Source organism: Puntigrus tetrazona, chromosome 7 (assembly GCF_018831695.1).
Source record: "Puntigrus tetrazona isolate hp1 chromosome 7, ASM1883169v1, whole genome shotgun sequence".
In the NCBI taxonomy this organism is placed as follows: Eukaryota; Metazoa; Chordata; class Actinopteri; order Cypriniformes; family Cyprinidae; genus Puntigrus; species Puntigrus tetrazona.
The window spans coordinates 22,213,310-22,239,808 of record NC_056705.1 but is presented as its reverse complement, the minus strand read 5'-3'; the positions used below and the strand labels follow the sequence as shown (position 1 = coordinate 22,239,808).

General features: G+C 38.0%; 1 protein-coding gene across 11 annotated transcripts in view; it reads right to left on the bottom strand.

The window, feature by feature from the left end:
- dgkza (diacylglycerol kinase, zeta a) overlaps window positions 1–26,499 on the bottom strand; it is an 85,836-nt gene that overhangs the window by 36,377 nt on the left and 22,960 nt on the right. For 3 of the 11 annotated variants that reach the window (XM_043243076.1, XM_043243080.1, XM_043243078.1), the window contains exons 2-5: window positions 1,033–1,141; window positions 822–917; window positions 393–470; window positions 238–309 (exon numbers count right to left, since the gene is read on the bottom strand). In XM_043243076.1, coding sequence (XP_043099011.1) covers window positions 238–309; window positions 393–470; window positions 822–917; window positions 1,033–1,141 — 355 coding nt within the window. Of the gene's footprint in view, window positions 1–237; window positions 310–392; window positions 471–821; window positions 918–1,032; window positions 1,142–2,352; window positions 3,237–15,466; window positions 15,621–26,499 lie in introns of those variants that run through there. The other 8 variants (XM_043243074.1, XM_043243072.1, XM_043243070.1 and 5 more) reach the window with 4 other exon arrangements.

The window sequence follows — 26,499 nt, the reverse complement described above, 5'->3', positions numbered from 1 at the left end:
TTATTTGTCAAATTATATTAAAATGATATTAAAATCTAATCTATATTAAAATTTGGACGCCCCCTTCAAAGTCTGGATGGATTAAGAGCTAAAGTGGCTCCTGATGTTCACAGGTCTCTGTTATTTGGCTGTTACAGGTTTATCAGGCCAGACAGTCACCAGTCTTTGCTAAGATCAGATGTGTGAGTGATCCATTAGCCCCAGCCGAGTCTGAGAAAAAGCTAGAGGGTTTCTCACTCTGAATGATGGGTCTTTGAGAGGCACCTCATCAAGCCCCTCCCCATGAGGCGGAGCTTTCCAGTCCAATAACTGAAGGGAGGAACACGTATGGTCTATGATGCAGTGTCAGATCATGTCTCTACCTTTGTGTTGCCGCTGGTAACGACACTCACCTTTTCCAGCTGTTCAATGCAGATGGAGTGAACTACAATCTTGCAAGCAGCACACTTTTTCCGAGCAACAGACTTTTGCTGCAAAAAACAGGAAAAAGTTAGATTTACTCTAACCGAGGTGATCTTTGTTGATAAAAAATGAACAACCAAAAGAACAAAATCATCATTTAATAAACAAATTTGAGTTTGTCAAAGTTTTGCATTGCATTCTGCAAGCCAGCCAGCAGGGGGCGGCAGCACACTAAGAGAGAAAATACAAGTGAAAAAGAGATTCTTTTACCCCACTTTATCTTACATTTTTAAATCTTAAAAAAAAAAAATGTAAATCTAAAATTTGTCACCTTTCACTTTCACCACTCTATACACTCTCCCGTTTACTCACTCTTTCTTAAAGAGGAACACATGCTGACATTCTTATAAAACACTCACCAGGGATTTGGCGTAACAGTGCTGTTCTCCGACGTAACAGAAGTCCCCAGAGACATTCGTCTCGAACCAGATGTGCTCTCCATACAGGGCTGATTCCTGCTCAAATACAAAGCATCAAATTAAATGTGAAACCAGAGAAAGAAACTGTAGCTCTATGAAGAGTAATGAAGAGAGATCTGAAGTCCAGATTATTTGGGTTTGTGTTACTCACACTCCAGTCCACTGTGCTGCGGATTTCTCTGTCAGTTTCCCCCTTGGCCAACACTGCAGCACTGGGCTGGCATGAGAGGTGCTGGAGACCGGACTTGGCAATGGCCTTCCTACAAACAAACACAAAACAGAAGTCCCATAAAACATCAAAAAAAAAAAAAAAAAACCCTCCAAGAACTCAATGTATAGATCGCAGCTACACACACACACACAGAAGAATCGTAAAAGTGCCAAACAGAACAAAATATCCAGAATACTGTTCTTTAACAGTGTGTGTACAAAAAAGTACAGGAGTACAAAAGGAGAAGAGAGATATTTCAATTTGACAAAAATGAAGTGGAGAGTAAAAATAAAACCGAAACAAATAATTTACAGAAATATCCAAAAATACATTTTATGGGTCACAATTATCTTTTTTTTTTTTAATGCCAAAAATCATTATGGTATTACTTATCACATTTAAAAAAACAGTGACCTATTCCTTTAATTCTATATGCAAGAAAGTTGAGTTTGGAATGGATTTTGAGAGCAGTGTGTTTATTTTAAGTGACAGTGTGGAAACTGAACCCAAAGGTTCAATGTCACTGTTTTTTTTATTTTTACTCTCTACTTTCATTTTTATCAAATGAAAACAAAAATATGTTGTATGGGTCACAATTATTCATTTTTCTTTATGGCAAAAACCATAAGGGTATTAAATATATTTTCATAAATATATTTTATATATATATATATATATATATATATATATATATATATATATATATATATATATATATATATAACATTTTTGGATTAGTAATATGCACCATTAGAGACTTTATTTGTACAATTGCGACGTTCTAAGTATTTCAATTCTTTTGCACCTTCAGGTTTCAGATTCCAGATTTAATAGTTGCATCTCAGCCAGATATGACATGCTCTATTCTAACATGCCATACATCAATAGAAAGGTTATTAATCTAGCTTTGAGATCATGTATAAATCTCAATTGCTTAAAATTGACTCTTATGGCTGTTTTTTGTGTTCCAGGGTCACAAATTATCTGAAAGAACACAAGAGACAAACCTCCACTGCCTCACCCGCCTAAAAACATTTATATTACAATTACTGCTGGGAGTGCTAAATCTAGAATTAATGCAATTCAGTTTAGGGTAGAAACTATGTGGTGCTGAAAAAAAAAAGAAAGCTTGAAAACGGATATACAGTATAATCTCTCACACACCCACAGCAACAAAAATGTTCAAGTAGCTTCTGGTGCAAACATTACAAAAACACACACATACTAAAGACATACAGCTGTAGTTAGGGCTCTACATACGAGAGGAACGCACTCCATGTGTCAATCTGTGGGTTGTAGTAAGTTTCCTGCAGTGTGTGCGAATGACTGTGATCTGTCCAGCAAGGGGAGCTCGTACTGTACAATGCAACTGATCCTCGAGCTGCAAGAGAATTGCGCCTCCCTGTCCACACTCCACCTACATTAGACAGACCCTGTGCCTGACTGGTCCTACGGTAGCGGCCGTACAGCCCGTAAGAGGCTGGGCTCCGGTAAACAGCATCGGCAGGAAGCAGGTGTGAGGAGTTTCGCCGCAGGCAACGCGGGGCACGGATGAGGGGACGGGGCTGAATACTTTCTCCCGCCAACAAACCCTGAGCCAACCACGTCATACACCTATCAGACTCAGACTCTAAGTCCATCCCTGCTTGCTTGTGCTCCTCCTGGCTACAGTCACTATCAGAGAGAGAGGAGTATTCTTCTGCACTCTTATTCTCGGTTTCGTGATCTTCGCTCATTTGCACCACGCTAGCCAAGAGCAGCGATGGTCCCAGGAGCTGGGCGTGAATGCTGCGGTGTTTGGCAGCCTGTCTTCGTCGGATAGCGAACCGAGGGGTCAGGCAGGCCGTCGCACCGCTCGACCTCCGTCTGGTGAAGTGTCCTCTTCTGTGTTGTATGACTCCGAGCGGCACATGGCCGGTTTGGAGCTGAGCGCTAGACCTGCGTCTCTGAGCCAGGCCGGCCGACGGCAGGCCCACGCTGGACCGCCGGCGTGCTTTACTCACAGGAAGTGACAGGCTCGAGCGCCTGTGTCCGCTTGGCTCACAGGCTTTCCGTCTGAAACGCAGGCCAAACAATGCATCCATTGGATTCGTTGAAAAAAAGAAGACGTTATGTGCCACGACTGATGTCTTCCCCAGAGGACGCTGTGGGTGCAAGAGCGAGTCGGTCAGCGCACGCAATACAGACAACACACACATGAACAAATCGGGACCGACGGGCTCTATCAATGCAGTGCTGTTCCTTTGACCTTATTTGAAATAACAATGATAGTTTATGAGACCACCACTAATCACGCCAATCGGTTTCTATTCAGTGCTATTCAATGCCAATCAACTCTATTCTTCTCACCCGTGTGACTTATTTAGCAGCTCAGATGAAGCTGAAGAAAACCATCTGCCCTAGGCGTCTATATCCTCTGCATCCGAGTATCTGTCTGAATCGTAACCAAGCAAATGAAACCTCCTTTAATCAGCAATGCTATGTAACTGGATGACATACGATAACAATTGATTCAGGGGTACAATGTGGTCATGATATACCTGACTGCGCTCAGGTAACGTTATCAGGAGAAAGTGTATCTGACAGCGATATTTATAGAAGTCATCTCTCAAAGAGACTTCTCAATAGTGAACATAAAGAGATACTTACCAAAAAAAATAATAATTACTAGGGACCAAAATAATACTGCACACAAATGACTTGTATAGTATGGACATGAGAGAGATTTATTTTTGTTTGGCATCTTTTACGTGGCAGAAAAGTGCAGAAATGCATTTCTGCAAACAACTTCAGAAACAACGTCTGACATGTTTATACTTTATATGGTGTGAGAAAAGCTACACTACATCTGAAACAGATTTCAAGAAAAATGTAAGCAAGATTTCATATGATTATATCTTGAAACGGATTTGTAAAAATCATATTTCATTATGGTTATGATCATGTATTTAAAGACTTCTTCAGGCTGGCAATCCAAATTTTATTTTTGTGCATATCTGATAGGATCGGATCATATTTTGTCAGCCAATCACAGCTGCCAAAATATGATCCGATCCTATCAGATATGCACGAAAATAAAATTTGGATTGCCAGCCTGAAGAAGTCTTTAAATACATGATCATAACCATAATGATATCCAACTAAATGTGTCAGCAGAAACATGTTGTGGAACACTTAATGAATAAAATTAGATTAACGCTCATAACATGATATTCTATTTAGCACATTCACAAACCACCTACAATACAGTATGATAAAACACAGTCTAGCATACTATTTCTCTATATATAACAAGAGATAATAAAAACTGTGGAATCTAATGAAAAACTACTTTTGTAATTAAAGACACCAACGAATGAAGTACTACAGAGTATAAACAGCGCTGAAAATATGTGGATTTATTTCTGAAGTTATAACTCAAGCAGCAGCGTTTGATCTCGTTCGAAAAAGAACTTGAAGTTTCAAAAGTCATGTGAGCTCAAAGGCCTGTTATCAGATTCCCACACTGCTAAAGGTCACCAGTGAGCAACTGTTTCTCAAAAATACACATGACTGACACATTCTGCAATGCAAATAAACGATAAAGAAAAAAAGAAAAAAAAGTCTTACTGCAAACATTCATTTTGCATAAAAGTCTGCGAATATAACCACGGCACTCTCAAAGTTAAGCAAGATTTTAAAGTGACAGCCAAGTATGGACGACACTAGTGCTCGTCTCCTTATAATGAATAAAGGCTACACAAGTATACTGTAACAAACTAATAAGTTGACTGGTCTAAAAATGATCTTTAGAATTGTGCCGAATAATCGGATGTGAAGATGGCGGTGGAAGAACTCTCACTCACTGTCACTCTTTTCTTTTTATCATGGCTAAGGTCGGCAGAGGTGACAAGATAAACTGTACCTCTGTGATCTAAACTCTTAGAGGAAACTGAGGCACTGCTTGGCTTTGTGTGGTCATGTGGTCTATACTGTAAGTAGGTATGGGCCTGAATGAACAGTAGACTCCACTGTCAACAAATTTATACATACATTTTGAGATGTCCCCGTAGCAACAGCCCACTTACATACCGCATGTTTTTAAAACCAGTAACATTCAAACATATTTAACATATTTCCAGAGTATAGACTTTGCAAATAGCAAGAGCTGAAAATGTAAAATGACTAAACAAACAGTCCAGATCTCATTTACTCTGACTTCACGTCGTTATATCCTCATTATTTCCATCTTCTATTTATAGGTTACAACATTCCACTTCATTTTTATATACATGCACCCACATTTACTTCTAATAATAAATTATGAAACCTGGTAGTGTTTTCTTATGATAGTTTCTGTTTACACAGTCTAGTCTGTCCCAAATAATCCAGTTTGAGTTTAGTGTGTTGCTGGCCTTATATAATAAGCTGATATGTCATCTACTGTTATACGTTACTGCCGTACTATATACTCTGCACTGCACTTCAACAGAGAAACACAGAAGTGGAGGCACAAAGACAAAGAGCGCGTGGAGGGCCTACCTACAACCGAGAGCGTTAACTTGCTTCAAGGGAAAAGACAACTCAACACATACTCGACTGTTATAGCTCTCAAAGGTCTGTGGGCTGAAGTCAGCAGGAGACTGGTAATTAGGTTTTGGTGACTCATGTAAGGTAAGATTGTAACTGGAAACTTGACTCATTAACTAAAAAAAGCATGCAATGAATTCAAATAACACAAATTATGTGTAGAAAGAACACAATGGTATTTATAATTTAGCTCTGATTCACAAAATCTCACACAGACAGGGTCAGCTACCTGGTGATACTCCAGAGAGACAGAGACAAAAGAAAGAATTATGCAGCTGTTTTCCTAATTGTTCAGGCATATATATTAGGGCTATAAGATTTAGCCAAAAAAATGATATTGTGATTTTTTTTTTGTCATACTACGTACTGCAATTGACATGAATGCAAATGTAAACATTTCATTTCAATATGAAATCATCTCATATTGTCAAGTCAAGTGACCTTTATTTATATAGTGTTTTTAACAATACAAATTGTGCCAAAAGCACTGAACAATATCAAATTGGAGAATAGAGTGTCAGTAACATATAATGACAAGATTAAACACTCAATTTTCAGTTAAAGGTACTTCTTTTTTTTAAATTCAGAGACATCAAGGTCTAGCTCAGTTTAGTTTAAATAATTTTTAATAGCAATAATCAATACAAATTAATTAATAATTAGGAAGATCTTTTAACACAAATGCAATACATGTAACTATTTTTTTCAAACATTGTTATGTTTTTATGACCTTATAATGATCTATTTAGATCTACATACACCGCGGGTCCGCTTACGTGGATGTCAGCATCATGTTTGTACAGTAACCGTTATAGTACAAACAGAGTGCGTTTCGCAACTATGTTGTTCTTTACAACACCATATCGATTTATTGAATAATTAAGTAAATATAATTCCTTAATTTACCTTTGTAAAGAAACCTCATTGCGGTCCCTCTCTGCTATTTTAGACTACGACATAACCCTGTAACGGCCACCGTAGCTTCTCTAAAGGAGGGGTAAGAAGGGAAAGAGCAGTTTATTGCGATTCACAAAACTCAACCACTAGATACAGCTAAAATTTACACACTGCCCCTTCAGAGCAAGCCAGAGGAGTTGCTGCTGCTAAAACAATTAGTGTACCGTTATTTGAACACTGCACATGCTCCATCTCTCTCGTTTCCAGCAGCTCTAAAATTAAGCATTACTCGGGTGTGTCATACGTTTGAATTATTCAACAGCAAGTTGTCAATTATTTCTTAAATATTTACATTGTTAAGCAGTTAAACCTTTATGCTCTTATTTTGGTGGAAAACCACAATAAAACACGCAGTTCACAATATATGTCTGAATTTAGTGTAGCAGCCAAAAACACCCTTTACATGTGTGCAGCACACGATGCAAACACCAAGCAGTACATCGCTATGGAATAAAAACCTCATCAAATGATTCATAATTAAATTGCAGGCTTTCGCTATTTGATAAATGCACTAAGCCAAATCTTGACTTAAATTAAAAAAACAAAACAAACAAACGTACAAAAAAATAAACGCGTTGCACAGTGAACATCGAAACACTGACACTGCATTCTGAAGCTGGCTGTATATCTGATGCTGCTGTATTTGTTGAGCTTGTTCACCAAAAATAACACACACTAAATAATCTGGTGAAAGGTGCAAAATGCAAACAACGCTGCAAAAAAAAACGTTTTCAAACAAGTGTTTGTTTTTGCAGGTTTTAACACCTCAAATCTTTTTTTATTTAAAACAAAGTCATGCATACTACTATTATTCCCCAATCATATGCATAAACATACATCCCTGTCAGTCTCTTAAGACTTCTGACAGAGCTTCATGATGCTTTAATTTATAGATATGACCCATGTGTCTGTATTCATCCTGCTCAATCGTCAACATTTCACAGTTCATAATACTGACCACTACTTGACTGGTGTAAAGAAAGAAGAAAAACCCACACCGAACAATATATTAATACAATTTTACAAATAGTTTTTTTTAAATCATCATCATCATCATCATCATCAGTTATTCTAGGTTTGAAGTTGTTCTTGATAAGATTGTGAAAGTTAATACTGTATCATATTACACTGTGGTTTTTGGTTTATGATTTAACAATATAAGGGTGATCTGTCAATTTAAAGAAAGCTGTTTAACGCTGAATGATTGCTGCAGTTGTTCTTAACGTGGAAGAAGATGATTACGCCTGTTCGTGTCGAGCTGTGAACACTGATGACTTGCCTGTGGTTAATGAACTGCTACATGACATTTTGTTTACAAGCCGTTTTACTGACGTCTGTCTGTGTTTAAACACAGTTTAAGCGATTACATGAGGCATGAGACATCTATTCATGTTTATTTCATATTAAAACTAGTAAATAGTAAGGGATGACCACTCTCACTCTCACACTCTGTGCTGCAGTTTATAATGGCATGCTTATACAGCTATCTCTCACACAACATCAAAGAGCGCCAAAACAACATTTATTGTTTTAATTTTTTAAAAAAATTACATCATTTGAAAAATTTGATAGGGTAACTATATATAAAGCTAAAGGTTTCCAGTCAAGTTTCACTAGTGCAGTGGCCTATTAGTTCTGAACACGTGAAATTTTTCAGTACGAATGTTTGTACAAGTACACCCCTATTATATAATATATATAATATATTTGCACACACTGTCTGTCAGTCAGTGACAGCCTCAGATGATCTATGGCAAAAGAAGGTGGCATAAACTACTATACTATTAAATCTACTTCATTTAATAGAGACTTGAAGAACTGAGTTTGAAGACTACCCTTGAGCCTCTGATACTGCTACTTCTACTCCCTATCCCTCAGATACTGAACCCACACTGACTTCAGCTACTTGTACCACACCCTCTGTTTTTCTGTCCTCTCACTATGGCAGAGAATATTCAATATATTGGAACGATTTTCATTGCCGAAATCATTCCACAGCAAAAGCAATGTTTTCATATAAATAAGCATTTTAATGACTAATTTGCACTAAAATTAACTGCTCAAATACACTAAGCTAAAGTTCGATGCTTTCACCTCTCATGTTAATTATATCATTGAATATAATTTTAATTACATGGCATTTAAATAAGTGATCAATCATTACTTGCCTAGCGCCCAGCACTGCCGTGAATTCAAACATATTTCAGCAGATTCCGTGTCAAAATGAAGGCACGAGAGCAGTAATAACCAAAATATATAAAATACAGCTAAATAAGTAATTACATTACTGCTATCACTGTATTGTTTCTGTATGATGGTTGAATTCAACGTAGCATTAATGGTCTTTCATAATTATCTCTCTTGAGCACTGAAAAAACAAATCTGTTTATCTATCCTGTTCTGTATCTATCTATCCTGCTGTTAAAAACATATGAAAATAGATACCTTATACAATAAAATCTCAAAATGGGTTTTCAAATAGGTGTAGGCCTGCACATGATATCTTGGATGGACTTAGACCCCTATATAAAATCTATGAAATCATTAATTATGATATTAATTATGATAAAGATTAATTCAGATATCGCATACTGAGAGAAGAGAACACAATACAGCTCATAGTCAGGCAAACACACATTCACATGCGCACAGACGACCACACAAACGCACAAGCACGCGCATACGCAGACACACACACATACACACACACACACACACACACACACACACACACACAAATGAACTGACTAGGTTTTTTATAGCAATTTAACATCCACACACTATGGCATTGGTAAAACAAATTGTGACAAACTGGATAACTCTATTGTACTCGGTACAGCGAACATCGTAAATGAGACATACATTTCTGCACATCTCAAATTAATCTCTACAATGCCTGTCACTTCACCCTTTTGAGCATTTCAGGCTGTTTGTTCTCCAGAACACACAACTGCACCAGATGACACTCATGTCCTTGTCTTAAGGGGCTGGATTTTGTGTGCGTGCGCGTATGTGTGTGTGCATGTAATCCAGCAGAGCTAATGCTTATACCATGACCAGATTAAAGCCCTATCTAAGAGCAAGAAAGCAGCAGAGAAGATGGCGTGTGGGTGGGTTAGTATTGCATGATAAACTGATGTGGTCTAGAGTTAAAGGTTAAGGTCGGTAAAGAGGCTACTTTAAATAGAAACCTCACATTTAACACTTCTTAGAAAAACTGCACACATTCTGACACATTTTATACCACTGTCTACCCTTCATATGGTACAACAAAACTGTCTACAATATCACTACATAGGACTTTTTAAACAAAAAGTACAAAATTTTAATAATTACATTTAGGCTGATACTGATTTGTCGTTTTCTTCTTGTTGCATCTAATTAATAGTTGACATTACATTAGCTGACTGAAATGAACAAATAGAGAAAAAGAGCTTGAATTCATATTGATGCCTAAAGTGAGCCGTAATGCTTCACCTGCCATACACCTGTACTTTAGACTTATTAAATGCTGACATTTCAGTTCGATTAACACATTCAACAAATATGCTACAGGACTGAAAATTCACTAAATAAATTCACACGGTTTAAAAAAAATAAATTAAATAAACAAGTAAAGTAAAGGCAGCACATCAACATTTTTTTTTTTTACTTCGCTCTCACGTCATGCACAGTTTTGCATGTGAACGCTTACGTTTTCACAACTTAACAGGATAGAGATGATCCCTCCTTCATCATGCTCACAGATATCAGAAAAGCAGTCGGCCGAATCTCAAGTGATTCGGCTCAAACGCTTGTGTGTAAGAACGTACCATCAAAACAATTTAAGAGTAAACAGCTAAAAACAAGAGCCAAATGAATACATAAAGAACACACGTGTCGATCAGTCCAATGGAGTGGTGCTGGTGTTGTGACCATGATTTGCATATGCAGGCGTTAACAGTGCGGTATTGTTCATCTGCTATAAAGAGCCTTGTGAGAGATGCAAAGACCCCCCTCTTGTTTGCATAAAAGCTACACAAATGCTACGCTGAAATCTTCATCGGGTATTGTTGTCAGCACCAACCTCAAATTATTAAAAATAGATGGTCTCCACCTTTAAACGCTGTGTCCACTCATTCTCGTACCGTGACGCGTAACCCAACCATCAAGGCTTTTCAGGAACTGCTTACAATGACCTAGAGTTACAATACATCAGATTTTATTTCTAGATCTCATCATCACCACCAGTAAGGCATTATGTTTGTTATGCTTCTTTAAAATTGCAGTTTCACAACATTAGAAACACAAGCACACACAGGCACTGAGTCACAGTCGGGACGTGTTAAAGAGTAAATGATTTGAGCATGTCCAGAAGCGACTGGCACTGCTCTAAACAAAATGCATTAAACAGCATGAACCAAATTCTAAACAAGACTGCCAGACTAAACAAATGGAGAACATGTGAAATACTGCGCTTCAGAAAGCAAAGGTGAAATGGAGAAAAAAGAAAGAAGGTGTTTAAATATGAAACAAGGAAAAGTGTGCAAAACCACAGATTTTCTAGCTCAAACATAGGTGTGAGTGGTCTACTGCTTGGTCTTAAAATTCTGTATAATTACAGTCAGACCCAAAGTGAATGAATCTAATGTGTTGTCAGTGCAACAAACAGGATCTCAAAATAGTTTTATAGTTAAACTACCCTATATATAACTTCACATACTATACAGCAAATCGTAGCTGAAGTGGTCACGGAGATGGGTACACCATTGAACATGTTTCCTGCTAAAGGGTACATATACTTCCTTAAGGTTACATATTAGTATCTCTTAAAGGAGTAACAGTCTAGTGATAGCTTGTGTACACTTTTTGTGTCCATTCAGAGTGTGGCTGATACAAAAAGAGCTGACCAAATGAACCCCTTCCCTTTACAAATAAAAAGACTATATTCATAGAGCACAAAACTGTTAACCTATATTATAAAGACTTTTGCTTACAAATTGTCTTTAAATGTGCTGCTGAAGGCAGTGATTTTGTTACACAAGCAGTATTTGATTGCTGTAGCACTGATTCTTGAAAAGGGAACAAATCAGGAGAGAATTTCTTGAGATTTGACAGCGCTGACAGTCTAAAATCCTCTCAGATCAGTCAATTCTCTTAATTCATCCCCTTTAAAGCATCAAAGCTTTCTTTATTTTAATCACTTAAACTCCATCATAACACAAGTACAATTATAAGATACTGAAGTTTAAATGGAGGATATTCAGACACACTTATCAGTGAAAACCTTGAGCTGGACTTCACTGTGTATGACTGGATGTGTGCTTGTCCAGAGGGAAACTGAACTCTCTGTTTGCAGTTGGGTTTTTTTCTGTTTGCCATTAGGGATTTTGTGTGATGTGTGCGAGATGTGCGTGATTATGACAGTGCTATCCCTCTCGGGTTGTGCCCCAGACCATGGGAAAGAGGAAGCGCTTAAACTGTCTGCGGTCAGTTGTGCCCCCCCCCCACACTCACACTCACACTCACACACACTACACTGAAGTGTTATGTGTTTATGGGTCATTAACAAATAATAGATAGATGACAAAAAATGTGCATTCATGTTGGTTTAACAAGATTCTATAAAAAAAGAAAATAAAAAATACATTTTGTAAATGTAATGACTAATGAAATTTAAACAGTATACAATTTCACATGTAAAAAAAAAAAAAAAAAAGAGACAATATTGAAATTTAAATATTAATAAATGTTTTGGGGTTTTTTTGTAACTTTTTCCATTAACTTTTTGAAGAATCCTGAAAAAAGCATAGTTTCCAACATTAATAATTAAGCACCAAATCAGCATATATACAGTCGTATCACGCATACAGAAATATCACAATAAAAAAAAACCATACTGAATTGCCATGACTAAGCATCAAAGGGTCACGTTGTTTATCAATAATTATACTCACAGATTTACTATTAGACTATTAGCAGAGATCACATTGTTTTAATGCACCACACACTGTGTGGTTTCACCTCGTGCAATGAACAACTAGGAAATGCCTCTGGATCCATTTCACAAACCTATTCACCTTGAAAGACAAGTCTGTATCGGTCATTTACTGTTGGTGTTCAGGTTAATGTACTGCTTTTCAGTGTAATATCTCACTTAGATGTCTTTTCGCTCCAATCTAATGTCTGCAATTTACCATAGCTCACCACAAACGTAACAGAAAGAAGGAGAGAGGAAGAGAAAAAAGGCAAAAGAGAGGGGTGGGGGGAGACTCATTTCAGCTTGAGTAAATATTTACATGAGAGCACTGAGGCAGTTTCTGGATATGACATGCCTCTGTGTCACATACACACACACTCTCAGATCCACAGTGGAACAAATTAACAGTGCTAATGTTGCTTTGTTTGTAAAGTGAAGGTTACACCTCTCCACACAAACGCATTACATAATGTGACACCTGTGCTAGTTAAACTGTACTACAATCTAACAGAGGAAAGTGGATAAGAGGAGGCCTTGGAGGTTGAAGGAGAGGCTACAAAGAAGTTGATTAATAACTACACACACACACACACACACACACACACACACACACACACACACACACACAGCACACACATTTTACAAGGGAAAAGCAAAGTTAGATGAGGCGCCAGCTAGCAGAGCCGCAATGATGAGATTAACGCCTACTTTTGGTGGTCGGTTTTAGCTGTCAGTGGTTTCATAGAAACGCTCGGCTGCAGCAGTCGCTTTCAGGTGCTGTGACTGCTTTCTGCCTTGTTGTTGCAGGCCATTATACATGTGAAGCTCTGACCTTGCCTCTGTCTCAACATCACAGTTCAACTCTGTGAAGTGCGCGCCATAAAAATAGCCCCGTGTGTGTGCGCTTAAGGGCTGCTGTGTCCCTTTTCTAAAAAACCCTTTGTGAATTTCGCTGAAACTACATTCAAAAATTCAATTCCGTGTGTTTTTGAGTGGATGAGTCAGAAGCGACCTCTTCTCTATTACCACGGCGATGGTGATCACTGCAGGGCGCTTGCAGGTTACAACTAAATGTGAGCAAAAATGACCCGAGTCTACCCACACTTCATATTCTCTTACAAGCAGCATATATTAAAGGTGGGGAAAGCTGTTTTCAATTTCAAAGTATATATTTCCTAATCTTCCACCTCCATCCTGATTTATTTTGCCATTTCTGCAAATCGACTTTTCCATGGGTATTTTCAACATATTTGGGGGTAAATATAAAGCTTTGAAGCTGGTTTCTGGTTTGGTATGTCTTTATGATTAGCAGAGACATCTATTAATTCAGCAGACAGCTTTTAGACATTTTTATGCATAATTTCTCATTATGCACCTACATTTCTGACAGTTCTGACAAAGCCTGGTAATTTAAAAGGGACATAACAAGCAGTTTTGCTCAGTGTAATTTTAATCTTGTGTCCTTTCAGAGTAGTACTGCATCATTCATATCTCCAGAGTCTTTAGTTTTATCATCACTGCTCATCAAGCTTGTGCCTCTGCAGCTGATTCGGAGATGTGTATGTCTGCATGGTGACTGAGAAACTAAATTATTAGAGGTGAAATATTAGCTTCTTTTTTGTCCTCAAATATAACCCAATTTTGGACTGACAAATAGATTACCTTATATTAATTATCTTCTATGGAAAACTAGGTAATTTCCTAGTATGATTAGTCAAAATCTAAACAATATTACTGCAGATGTCCACTCACACACACACAAACACACAAACACGAACACACACACAAAGACTAAGAAACATTTCAGAAGAGTTTTGCTTTTAAAAATGTACGCATAAATACATGTCTAGAAAATGTAATCTGTCATAAAAATGACGGTTTCTGAGTTTATGAAACGTGAATTTCAGTAACCCTGTACTTTGGGTAGTCTCGGTTTATGACACCGTCTGCGCTCCTGTTCCTCTCTCTCATTTCTTCCCATGCTGTCACCGTTCATTCATTCATTCGTTCTGCTCTCATTTTCTTCTTTAGTAGAACTTTCCACCAACTGTACGTGTCCACGCTTGTACTCAAAACCCCATTTTAAAGTGCCAAGAACACTTGCCCGTAGTAAAAAAAGTACTTAACTTTGATGAAAACACATTCCTATCGGTGCCCTTTTCCGATCACTACATAACACAACATTGCTTAAATGTACAATATATCTGCATTTTACGCTTCAGACGGGTCTCATGCAATCAGAAATTATAGCCAGCACTATTATCTTTTTTTCTAAATAAATAGCCTTTCTAGTCTGCAATAAGAAGTTTGTGCATATAAATATTTGAGTGAGCTCTTTGTCAGCATGTTAGAAATTACAGTCTCTCTCTGTCTCTCTCTCACACACACACACAGTCAGTGGCCTATAACCACAGCAGTTTAATCATTTGCTTGACTTTGTTAAAAGCCTTTCCTTTATTTTCACTGAGGTGCACCAAGGTGTCTTATTAACAAAACCCAAGTGTACGTGCATTAGTGCACTATTTTTAGAGTTTCACTGACAGGGTAACAGTTTTGCTAACAACAGCAGCTTGCGATATCCTCTTTGCTCTCTGGAACAAATATAACATACATTACAACACCTGGCATAAACAGCTACAAACCGCAGGACCGTACAACGCAACGCTGTAAAACAACAGCAGCAACAGTTGATGACAGAATCAAACAGCAATGAGATTAGAGTCACTGTAACTAAGCCGCAGATGATTTGAGATTCACCAGACTCACCTAATACAGCTCACATGTCTCAGTCTCCCACACGCACCGTTAGCACAAATCACGGTCTAAAGGACACAGCACTGCACTCTACAACTCCTAAATGTCAAGATCAAGCTCAGAGAAATGTACAACCTGATGGTGGAGTCAAAATCATCCAAACGTCTTCTCGATTCCTCACCAGATAACTTTTAGAGAAGGCAAGAGAGAGAGGGGGGAAGAGAATGAAAGAAAGAAAGAGGAGAATGGAGACAGAAAGAAGGTTGACTGGGGATGGGGAAAGAGAGAGAGCATGCAGTCTGTCCTAAGAGAGTGGGAGGGTCAAAAAGAGAGCTAGTGAGAGAGAAAAAGAGAGAGAGAAAGAGAGGGATCAGAAACAGAGATTCTATTGACGAAGCATGCTTCCTCTGACACAAACACTTATCGTATATGCAGATCAGAGTCAACCAATAACTTTTACAGTAACTCTAATCTCAGAGTTAAAAAATTCTATAATTTGCTCAACCTTGCGTTGTTCCAAACCTGTGTGATTTTTTTTTTTTCTGCAAATGAAATTTTGGAGAGGGTCCAGACGACGCTGGACCCTTTGCCTTTTATTCCACAGGCCAAAAAAAAACTTGGATATTTTCTAAGATATCTACTTTTGTGTTGGACAGAAGAAAGTGAAAGAGAACGTCCATTTATTTTATAGATTCAGCAACATGATGATGAGTAAATGAAGGCAGAATTAGTTTTTTGACTGCTCCTTTAAGATGCTGTGAATCCATCTGAAACGCAATTTGTTTGAGTCTCAAAGCAATATGCAATTATATTGTAATTCTATTTAGCTTTTTCAATAACTCAATAATTAACTCCAATAATTTTCCCCAAACACTCCTTCTGTCGGCCGCTGGTTGGACAAACATATAGTCCAGTACCAAACTCACGCTCACTGCGCCTGCTGGACAGACAGATTAAAACAGCAACAAATCTTCTGAAAGTGCTACCATTTTTATACTTTTGGGGAAATCATTCAACATCACTACATATTGAGAGCAATACAAATAGAGACAGCGATCATCTCCGACTCTCTTGTCTTAAACGGCTAACATCCTCTCGACTCCCCACCAGCCCATGAGCAAGGTTACTATCTTACGCACAAACACACACCCCATTTCCTATGGGGAGGACATCAACCACAAACATCCTCAAGCCAGCTGTATATGTGTCAAAGTGTGTGTGTGTGTGTGTGTGTGTGTGCATATGGGTATGTGTGTTTGTGCTAGGGGAAAGTAGTGTGTGTGTGTGTGTGTGTGTGTGTGTGTGTGTGTGTGTGAGTGAGTTTGTATGAGTGTGTGTGTGTGTGTGTTGTCTCTTAACTCTGATGTGACAGAGATGACAACAGTCCCTTTGATCAGAGTGTGATGCCACTGCCGCAAACAGTGTGTGCGTCTAAATGCTGCCCGTGTGGTTTGGACCACAACAGCTTTTTTGTCCTATGATGACTGATAGACCTAGCTCAGACTGAGCTGTTTACAGCATCTACCATACACAGAGAAACATGCAAGCATACACACAACCACGCTCTCAGTTTCATAGTTTCGGTTTCTCGAAATGCACAAGAAAAACTATAATTTGTCAGGAAAGAAAGTTTAAAACCTTACATTGTGTTGCAATGCTGTGGTGTAATTTGTCAGTTTTCTACTAGTTAACCTACTTATTCCCTGTAGTTTTATGACTGTTTCTCTTTTATTTTAAGGTTCATAAATTTGCCTGCAAAGTGCATTTACATTTATGCATTGGAAGACCCTTTTAAATGCAAAGTTGCATCATGAAACTGGAAGGTACAGGCTGATGGGTGCTTATATTCATAATGTTAAGTTACTTGGCACAAGCTGATTGACTTGTGTTACATATACAGCCAATAAGCTTGCTGCTTTACATTACAATGGCTGTCTAGCATTTACCAGAGCATTTTGCAGTGTGCTTTTAGAGTCCCTCCGGAAACCTCCACATTCCTCAGCTCCACCTGTACAGATCTATTTTACATGCTGTTTGTGCAGCAGCATTATGTCTTAAATACTCAGAGAACTATATCAGTGTATGTATCGGCAGTAGCAGTACATCTATTATCCAGAAACATTAAAATATCTATTACCATACTAAAATCCTGAGTTCAGGTTACAATGCTTTACCGTATCTTTTCAACACTTTTGGAAAAAAAAAAAAAAAAAAAAAAATCACAGCTTGTTTTAATAGTTAATGGTTAAAAGACGGTGATCTCAATTCAAATACTCATGCACGGACAGTTAGAATGATTAGTTAAGAAACAGCTTCAACAGTGTTTTCAACTATACAGTATTATTTCTGTCTTACAGTCATTCATACTGGGATGAACGTGTATAGTTTAGATATAAACACTGACGTCTACAGAAGCGATCAAAACAGAGCAAGTCACCTTTTAAAAGTAACTGTCGCATTAAATAGCGTTTCTGTCGATTACAACGTTCCGCCACTAGGTGGCAACAAATATGTATTTGTCATTGAATCATTAAGAGTGCTTCAAAAACGCTGATTCATTCAGTAATTACACATACGAAGGATTTATGAGTGATTCGATTAATAATTAATTCAAACCACTTTTTTTCAAAAATGAAACTGGAGTATTAAATGGGCAATATATATATATATATATATATATATATATATATATATATATATATATATATATATATATATATATATATATATATGTGTGTGTGTGTGTGTGTGTGTGTGTGTATACAACATAATACAAGTGATGCTCTGAGCTATGAGACTGAGAAACTGTAAAGGCGTTTCTACTGAAACACATGTGAACGGTCGCACATGCACTCACACACGCACACTTCCTTCCCCCACACCTGAACCCACACAACACTTACTCACTCTGCCTCTGTCGACATGCATGTGCACACACACAAACAGAGTCTGTTCTATGCAGATGCTTCACCAAAGAGTCGCTGCGTGAACGTTCACGCGCGCGTCTGCCATATAAGGTAAAGGTGCCGCTTAGAGGCTTCGTGGCAGCTGATGTTACACTGCTCAAAACACGAATTAGACACGGAGGTTTGATAGTCTTGATAGTTCGAGACAGAAGGCTTTTAGATTAGCATTTCATAAACCAGACAAGGAGCTTATATTTAGAACTGAGTGCCGGAGTGGGAGGAAAGAGAGTGTGAGTCACCACGCAAACAAGGGACGCGAGCAAAACCTGTCTGTATATTTATTCTCCGTATGTGAACTGAACGCGCTGTCTCAGACGTCGGATAACCGCATCCCACAGCAACCGTCGCTGCTTCTGTCTGGGTGTCACAGCACATCATTACCTGATAGTCATCTGAGCTACCACCTAAGACCAGATGTCAGTCATATCCGCTGACGGCTCAATCTTTACACAGCATCTACTCAGCCCACAGGTTGCTGCAGACGTTGAGAAAGGGAGGCGCCTGCTGGTCAGAAGCTGACATTACAGGTGTAATAGCGTTGCCTAACAAATTCTTAAAAACATGGTGCGTATCAAAAAATGGATGCTAAGTTAAAGTGCTTCATTCTGTTCCTGTGTGCTCAGACAAATACATCAAAATCCACTAGAATAAGATGCAGTGGATTAGCAAATCAGATTGACTGATTGAAATGCAGTGGAGATCCAAATTGGAGAACAATCTATACATACTTGAAGTATTATTAATCTTTATCGCTCAAAATGTGAAGTGTGAATATTATCTGTAGGTATTCCAGTGTTCAACTAACATGTTAGCTGCTAAAAAGCACTTCAACAACAAAAAAAACTACTTTATTTTGTGCAAAACACGGTAATTAAAAATTGAGAACAGTAACAACTGTATCACGAAAGAAGATTACTCTTCTGCAGCTTTTCAGCACTGAATTGGCAAGCAATGTTCGGCTCTGTTGATCAGAGTCTCTGCATTATCTTTTCTTTTGATGCATTCGTCCTACAAAGATGACCAGCCTTTTTGTGGGTTAATGAATTAATGTCATTGTAAACCTGCAATATTCAAGAAATCACAGATTTAGAAGATTTGGTGTCATCCCTTTGGCCTTCATCTGTTGCAGGTTTTCAGGCACCTTCGAGCAGCTCACCATTTTGCAATCTCAGTCAAAACTGGGAGAATACTGCCATTTAAATAGTTGTTGGTGTTAATTTCTTTAATTATATGATAATCCCTAAGAGGTATCTGTACGCTTCTCTAATTCCGATTTTGAGGCCTTCAATTTCATGAAATACGTTTAAAAAAAAAAACTGGCTTTGAATTTCTGTTAAAATAACTTCAAACAGGACAAAGCCAGACAGCTATATTTCTATTTTTCTCAGTTTCAATGTGTTTGGCTTAAATGCATTATTGAGAAGCATGAGAAAACAACTAAATCATTTGAATGGTATTATACACTATTTCCATTCTGCAAGATGTATACCTATCCACCAGATGGCAGCATATAACAACATAATGTATAGTACACCAGGATAATGTCCAGAGAATAACACTGAATTATTAACAGTGTAAATTCATGTTAAATTTTGAAATACCTACTGACACCTATAGGATACTTTACCTTATTATTTAAAAGTGAACATACAAAAGACAATCTGTTTTCATAAAACAGTTATTCTAAACACTGTGTAAAAAACTTCTAAGCCTTAAGAGAAAACCTTTTCTACTTCATTGAAAACTATGTTATAAATATTGTATATACTAAAACTATATACACATGTGTTTTTTAATTCGAATATTCTCAGATAGCTAACTTTTTAGTTAACTAAAATGTACTGTTTGGGAAAGGACATTTCCCTCACAAACATTACCCACTCGCTGCTTCAACCTGCCGCATACAAAAAATATAAACAAAAATATAAACAACCCTCTAGATTAGAAAAGCATAATGCAACAACTTGGGGAGAGAACGTTGATCTAACTTAACCAAAAAAAAAAAAACAGAAGTATGACCGTCTAAAAAAAAAGATAACAATGCAAGTTCCACAAACAAACATAAACGCAGAAGTCAGTGCAGTAGAATTGTATTAAAACAGCACACTTCAACATCTTACAAACAGACCTTTATTCAGCTCCTCTCAGACCCTTGACATACAGAGACTCCACTGCCTCATGTCACGGAGGCTAACACGCGGTTGAAAAGACCGAGATCAGCGATCACAATGGCAGTGCTTTTAGCAAATGAAAATCATCCAGGTCTGATCATGACCAAGATCTCTAGCTTCAAAGAAAAGGGAAGATATTGATCACCCAGATTCTGTCTGGTTACATCAATAAACAAACTCCATCTTACAAATATCACTTAACAGGCCAGATCGTTTACTCCTCCCTGCTTCCTCTTTGATGTAGTAATGAGATTTCGAACATGGCCAAAAACCCCTCTTAATCGATTTCTTTTTTGACAACAATTTCACACAATCGCTTTTCGCTCAGCAGAAAAAAGTCTCAGTCTCACGGTTTCAAAAGGGGTACCATAAAAGAGATCCGATAGTGAGAAAATAATAAGATATGGGACGAGTAAAAAGAGACACCCCACACACACACACACATAGAGACACAGACACAAAAAGACAGGGCTTTCAATGGCTTGAAGAGCTCGAGCTTTGAAGAATGAGATTATTTTTGGTGTTTGTGCTTCCTCACTCCTTTTAGCCTGTAACTCTTAAATCAGAAAAACATGGAGACTGAGAAAGGGACAGACAGATTCGGAGAGATTGTGACAGGTGAATAGTGGCTGGTGACCTTATTGAGAGTGAGTGTGTGTGTGTGTGTGTGTGTGGGTTAATAGGGAAAAGGATCAGAGACCGTTTCAGTGGCAGATGGCTGCAATTCCCAGTGGAAGAACAATGATGTCAAAAATACCAGTAGTTTGGTATCAAGCCGATATTTCCATGTGTTGAAGAACACGTTCCCTTCTCTCTGAAGTATGTTCTTCATCAAAAAGGTTAGTCTTGGTGGGTTAAACAAAAAAAAGTTGATAGTTTGCAACCTGTGCATGTGCAGCAAACTGTCATTATTTAATAGCAACATTAACAACAAAAAGTAAAAACGACTCACTGCTTATCATTTCTTTCTTCGTTTTTCATTAATGTTTACTTTACAAAACTTCACAATTTTGGGGTCAGTAAGATTCTTTAGTGTTACTTTCATCAGTTTAATGAATCCTCAATGAATAGAAGTTGTCAAACCCAAACATTTGAACATTAGTGTCCTTGCGTATTAGTGTATTTACCTGCATGTAAATATTAACGAAAAATGTTTTATATATTTTAGTATATTTTTTATTTATATTTTCAACAGCAAATTACTTTTCGCAGTGACATAATAGTGCGGGGAACTGCCATTGGTGTTGACTACTGAAATTGTGATACTGTGAAAACCCTGTGGGAGGTGAAGAAGTGGAATAAAAATGAGTACGGAGAGGCACTCTACTACTAATGCAAGTAAAACACACACACACACACACACACACACACACACAGTAAAAGGATACAAGATCCCCCTTTTACCCAGACACTGTGTCAGCAGAAGAGATGCTTTCAAGCAAACATGGATACTTACCTGTGACAGATGATTTAGCCATTAGGAGAACCAGAGAGAGAGAGAGAGAAAAGATATTGATTAGCTTGAAATCAAACTGTCCAAACACTAGTGATTTCTTTTAATGATTAAACCGGCTGTAATTCAAACATTTCCCAACATTACATTTGATTCTATGGCCGTGATATTTACTGGCCTGACACACATCAGTAAGGAGGTGGTGTTTATTCGTACACATCACCTGACAGACAAGCACAATGTTGTGATTAATGACAAAGACACACCTCTTCTTAAACCAACACAGGTGTGCTCAAACACACGACACAAAAAAGACATCGTCTGACTGTGTGCGTATGGCTCTAAACTCTCCTACAGCCTTTAGATCTAAATAGGATGTACTGTATATCACGGATGTTATATGCATGAGACGTCTACACATTCTGCAGTGAACAGTTAAACTCACACGCATTGAAACGCATCAAACGTTTAGGTATTCCTAAATTTATGCTATATAAAAAGTAGTTAAAAAATGCTAAATACAGTGCAAACATTTTCACTGAAGACTTTTAAATGGCAAATGTAAATTCCCGTCACATAAAGCCATGATGAAATGGAATATAATACATTAGTTAGAGCCACTTTTAAGATATAAAACTTCAGTAGCTAAATGGCCATTTTTTGTTATCTACACCATTCTGTTGGGCTGCTGCTACGAAGAACATACAAAGAATACAAAGAACATCATCCTCTTTAGTGCAAGACATTCAATCGCTTCAGTGATAGCAAAAAATGAGATAAGAGAGTAGCAGTGTACAGACAAAAGTTTGAACCTACATCCACCTACCCATCCACCTTCACACACACCCACCACTATAAAAACAAACGGTGAACAATAATTTACTACCTCAGCTCATAGATCAAGACTTTCTCTGTGCGTGGTGTTCTTCTTGTACGTCTTTAGTTGATGCTTTAGTTCATCAGTACAAAACTAAGCAATATAAAACCATAAAGCACTCTTAATCAGGCAGTGCAGGTTTGGGTTTAGTTCATCCATTATCTCAGAGCTCTTGTAATTTAGAACACAGATTCACTATCAGTAACACCAACTACTGGCCTTTTTTTTAACGAAGGACCAACTACTGTCCTTACATATATATATATACATACATATACACACACACACAGCCACTTTAATGTAGATCAGGGGGCCCGTTTCATAAAAAAAAAAAAAAAGTTCCTAGTAACACAATTCTAAGAAAATTCTTAGAAATGTCAGTGTTTACTCTTAGAATTAAGGAAAAAATACTAGTAAGGTAAAAAGTAATTCAGAAAGCATCTTAAACCTTTAAAGGGAAGTAATCACCACATTAACATGTTTAACTATGTACATATTTGGAAAAATGCAAGTATGTATGTGCTTCAACCTTCTAGAAGCACAGTGATCACACAAACAACTACAGCACTTTCAGAACCTTGTTGTGTCGCTGTTCATTTCCTATAAAATGTGTGACAGCATGGAAAATTTAAAAAAAGAAAGAATTTATATATGCTACATGTAATGAGTGTGAGGGAGGGAGATAGACAGATAGATAGACAGATAAAATAACAAAAGGAGAGGAGAAAGGACAGATCATCTTCTGTTCCACACTGACCACTATATTTATGTGTCATATCTCCTTTTAGTAGAGTATGGTAAAACAGAAGAAATTCCTGTAATTTCAAAGTTCACCCAAAAATGACTCACCCTCAAACCATCCTAGGTATATATGACTTTTTTGTCATATATGTCTATGATGACATCCGCCAGAACCACAGTCAACAGACATAAGTTACTTACAAAAAGACATAAATTTATTACTAGATGCCTTAATTCATCTGTGCTTATCCATGTTTAGTTTAGAAGTGCCAGGACAATTTTTAATATAACTCCAATCGGACTCATCTGAAAGAAAAAAAAGCCATATAGACCTAGGCTGGCTTGAAGGTGCTAAAACATGCTAATTTAAATTTTTGGGTGAACTAACCCTTTAAAAGCACTCTTTTTTTTTTCTTCTCAGACAAGACTCTGTCATATACCCCTGTGTGACAGTCACAGGGGTCAGCCCCGTCTCCTCACTAAGACACTAAGGTTTTTGTCTTTTCCTCACTCAGAGTTGCTCACTTTTAAGCTAAGATTTTGTAAACTAAATTGGGATTCTCTGAGAGGATTCTTATATCTTTAGAAATATGGGCCCAGACATATTGAGCAGAAGTAAGCACAGATCTCAATTTTAACAGCAACACAAGGCCAATATAAGAAGCAGAAGAACCGGGTCCTGTTATAGGCGATATCCTACAGCGGCAGTGTTCTCTGGGGCGCCCACACATGTATTTCTCTCACTCAGTTGCAGCATTTTCACAGCGTTGCGCCCACTATCCGTTCCTCCCCTCTCAGTGAAAATGAATAGTGACCTAGCAGGTAACTTTTTCTGCGCGGCTCCCAGCTCTATGCTTCTACGCCTCTTCTCGCTTCGGCTGCTGTATGGTGCCGCCTGCACCACAGAAGAAAGAAAAGAGAACTGCCTATGAAAAAACCTTTTCTCTACTTGCTAGAAATCAATACAAGCCAGCCAAGGCCTTAAAAAAATGTGTGTAAAACATAAAGGTCATAAAATGTTTTCACTTGATTTCCAATTCAGTTGCAACTTATTGTAACATATTTAAACTTGCTCATTTACTTTTTAATTAATTCACACTGTGTCGTTCAAAAGTAAGACATGTTACAAAAGATTTTTTTTATGTCCTTTCTAAATTTCAGAAAAACTCAAATTTTGTAAGTGAGGTGCACCTCTCTCCTGATCTCACTTGGCTTTATGCGAGTCAGGATAGCTGCAGGCAGTGTGGCTTTGATATTATGCTGCATTCCTGTTCAACACTGACAGAATAACACAGTGAGAGGGTCTTCCTTCATTAGTTTCACGCCCCATAGCATGTGTGCATCCACGAATTTAAAACCTCTAACTGCCATACCACATATCAGGCACACAAATCTGTTGAGCTAGCTTACACGTACACATTTACACACAGACACACATTTGTAAGACGCGGCTATTATTAGACACAAACACACACACACACTGACTCTAAATGAACTGACAAAACCCTTCCTCCGCTCTCCTTTACTCCATCTCTCTCTCTCAGTGTAAAGTAGGGCATTTGGCAGGGAGAGCCAGGTTGTGAGGTACTGACAGATGGATGCTCAGTTTTCTGGCTTCTGCTGTAGTTTTGAAAGGGCCGTCGTGCAGTGAAGCTCTGAGAGAGAGAGAGAGAGAGAGGGAGAGAGAGAGAGAGAGAGAGAGAGAGAGGGAGAGAGAGAGAGAGAGAGAGAGAGAGAGAGAGAGAGAGAGAGAGAGAGAGAGAGAGAGAGAGAGAGAGAGAGAGAGAGAGAGAGAGAGAGAGAGAGAGAGAGAGAGAGAGAGAGAGAGAGAGAGAGAGAGAGAGAGAGAGAGAGAGAGAGAGAGAGAGAGAGAGAGAGAGAGAGAGAGAGAGAGAGAGAGAGAGAGAGAGAGAGAGAGAGAGAGAGAGGGAGAGAGAGATCATCTTCTGCTCCACACTGACCACTATATTTATTTGTCATATCTCCTTTTTTATGTTTCTGCACTGCAATATAAAGCTCTGGTCTCAATCCAGCTTTAAGTACGCAGGGTTCCTCCGTATAAAATGAGAAATGAAATGTGCTGACAAACACACAGGAGTCTGTAGCTAGAGCATAATGCCACAAATGACTTCAAGTGCACTTCCTGTCCTTCACGTCCATCCTCCCCACATCTCCTCTCATCTCTCACTCTCTACCAATCATACATGTTTGACTCATTCTCCATTGTTCATCTGTCTCTCACTGCTACTTTGCAATAAGATGAAATATACTCAAGAAAAATGTCAAGAATGTGTTTATGTGTGTCATGACAAAAGAGTGCTTTTAAGCATCACTCCTATCGAAATTGAACTGCCTGCACTGCAAACAGAGTAGACCACATTGCTGATAATGGTCCTTTTGTGATTATATCTTGAAAACTGTTGTGATCATGCATGAGAGGTGAACGGACAATGTTTCTTAAAAAGTGCATTAGGGTCAAAGAATGTGTGAATACGATTTTTCAGTCTGATTTGTAAATTACTGAACTTACGAAAGTACGGAACTTATTGAAGTGCTTTATTTTTGTGAAATATGCACAAATCAGTGGCGTACGGTGTGGGAGATGATAAAAACTGGTGCCAGATCTAGTTCTGAAGGTGTTGGATTTAGCCCTGTCTGTTTGGACACAGCAGCTATAGGACAAAAGAGTCACAACTGGCAGTAACTACATCACATCGTTTTCTTATAAATAATTGTACACTCACAAACTTGTCTAAAACTCTTGAGCTATCAGTTTGTCTATTGACCAACTCACTTACTGAATCCATAGTAGCAGCCCAGAAGGTACTGAATTCTGAAAATCTGATTCACTTAATGAACCTCTATACCGTTGGAATACAAAAATATTATGATTATTAAATCTCATGAGAAATGATATCATTTTCCTTTACAGTAAGCAGTAAGCCCAGCATGGCATGGAA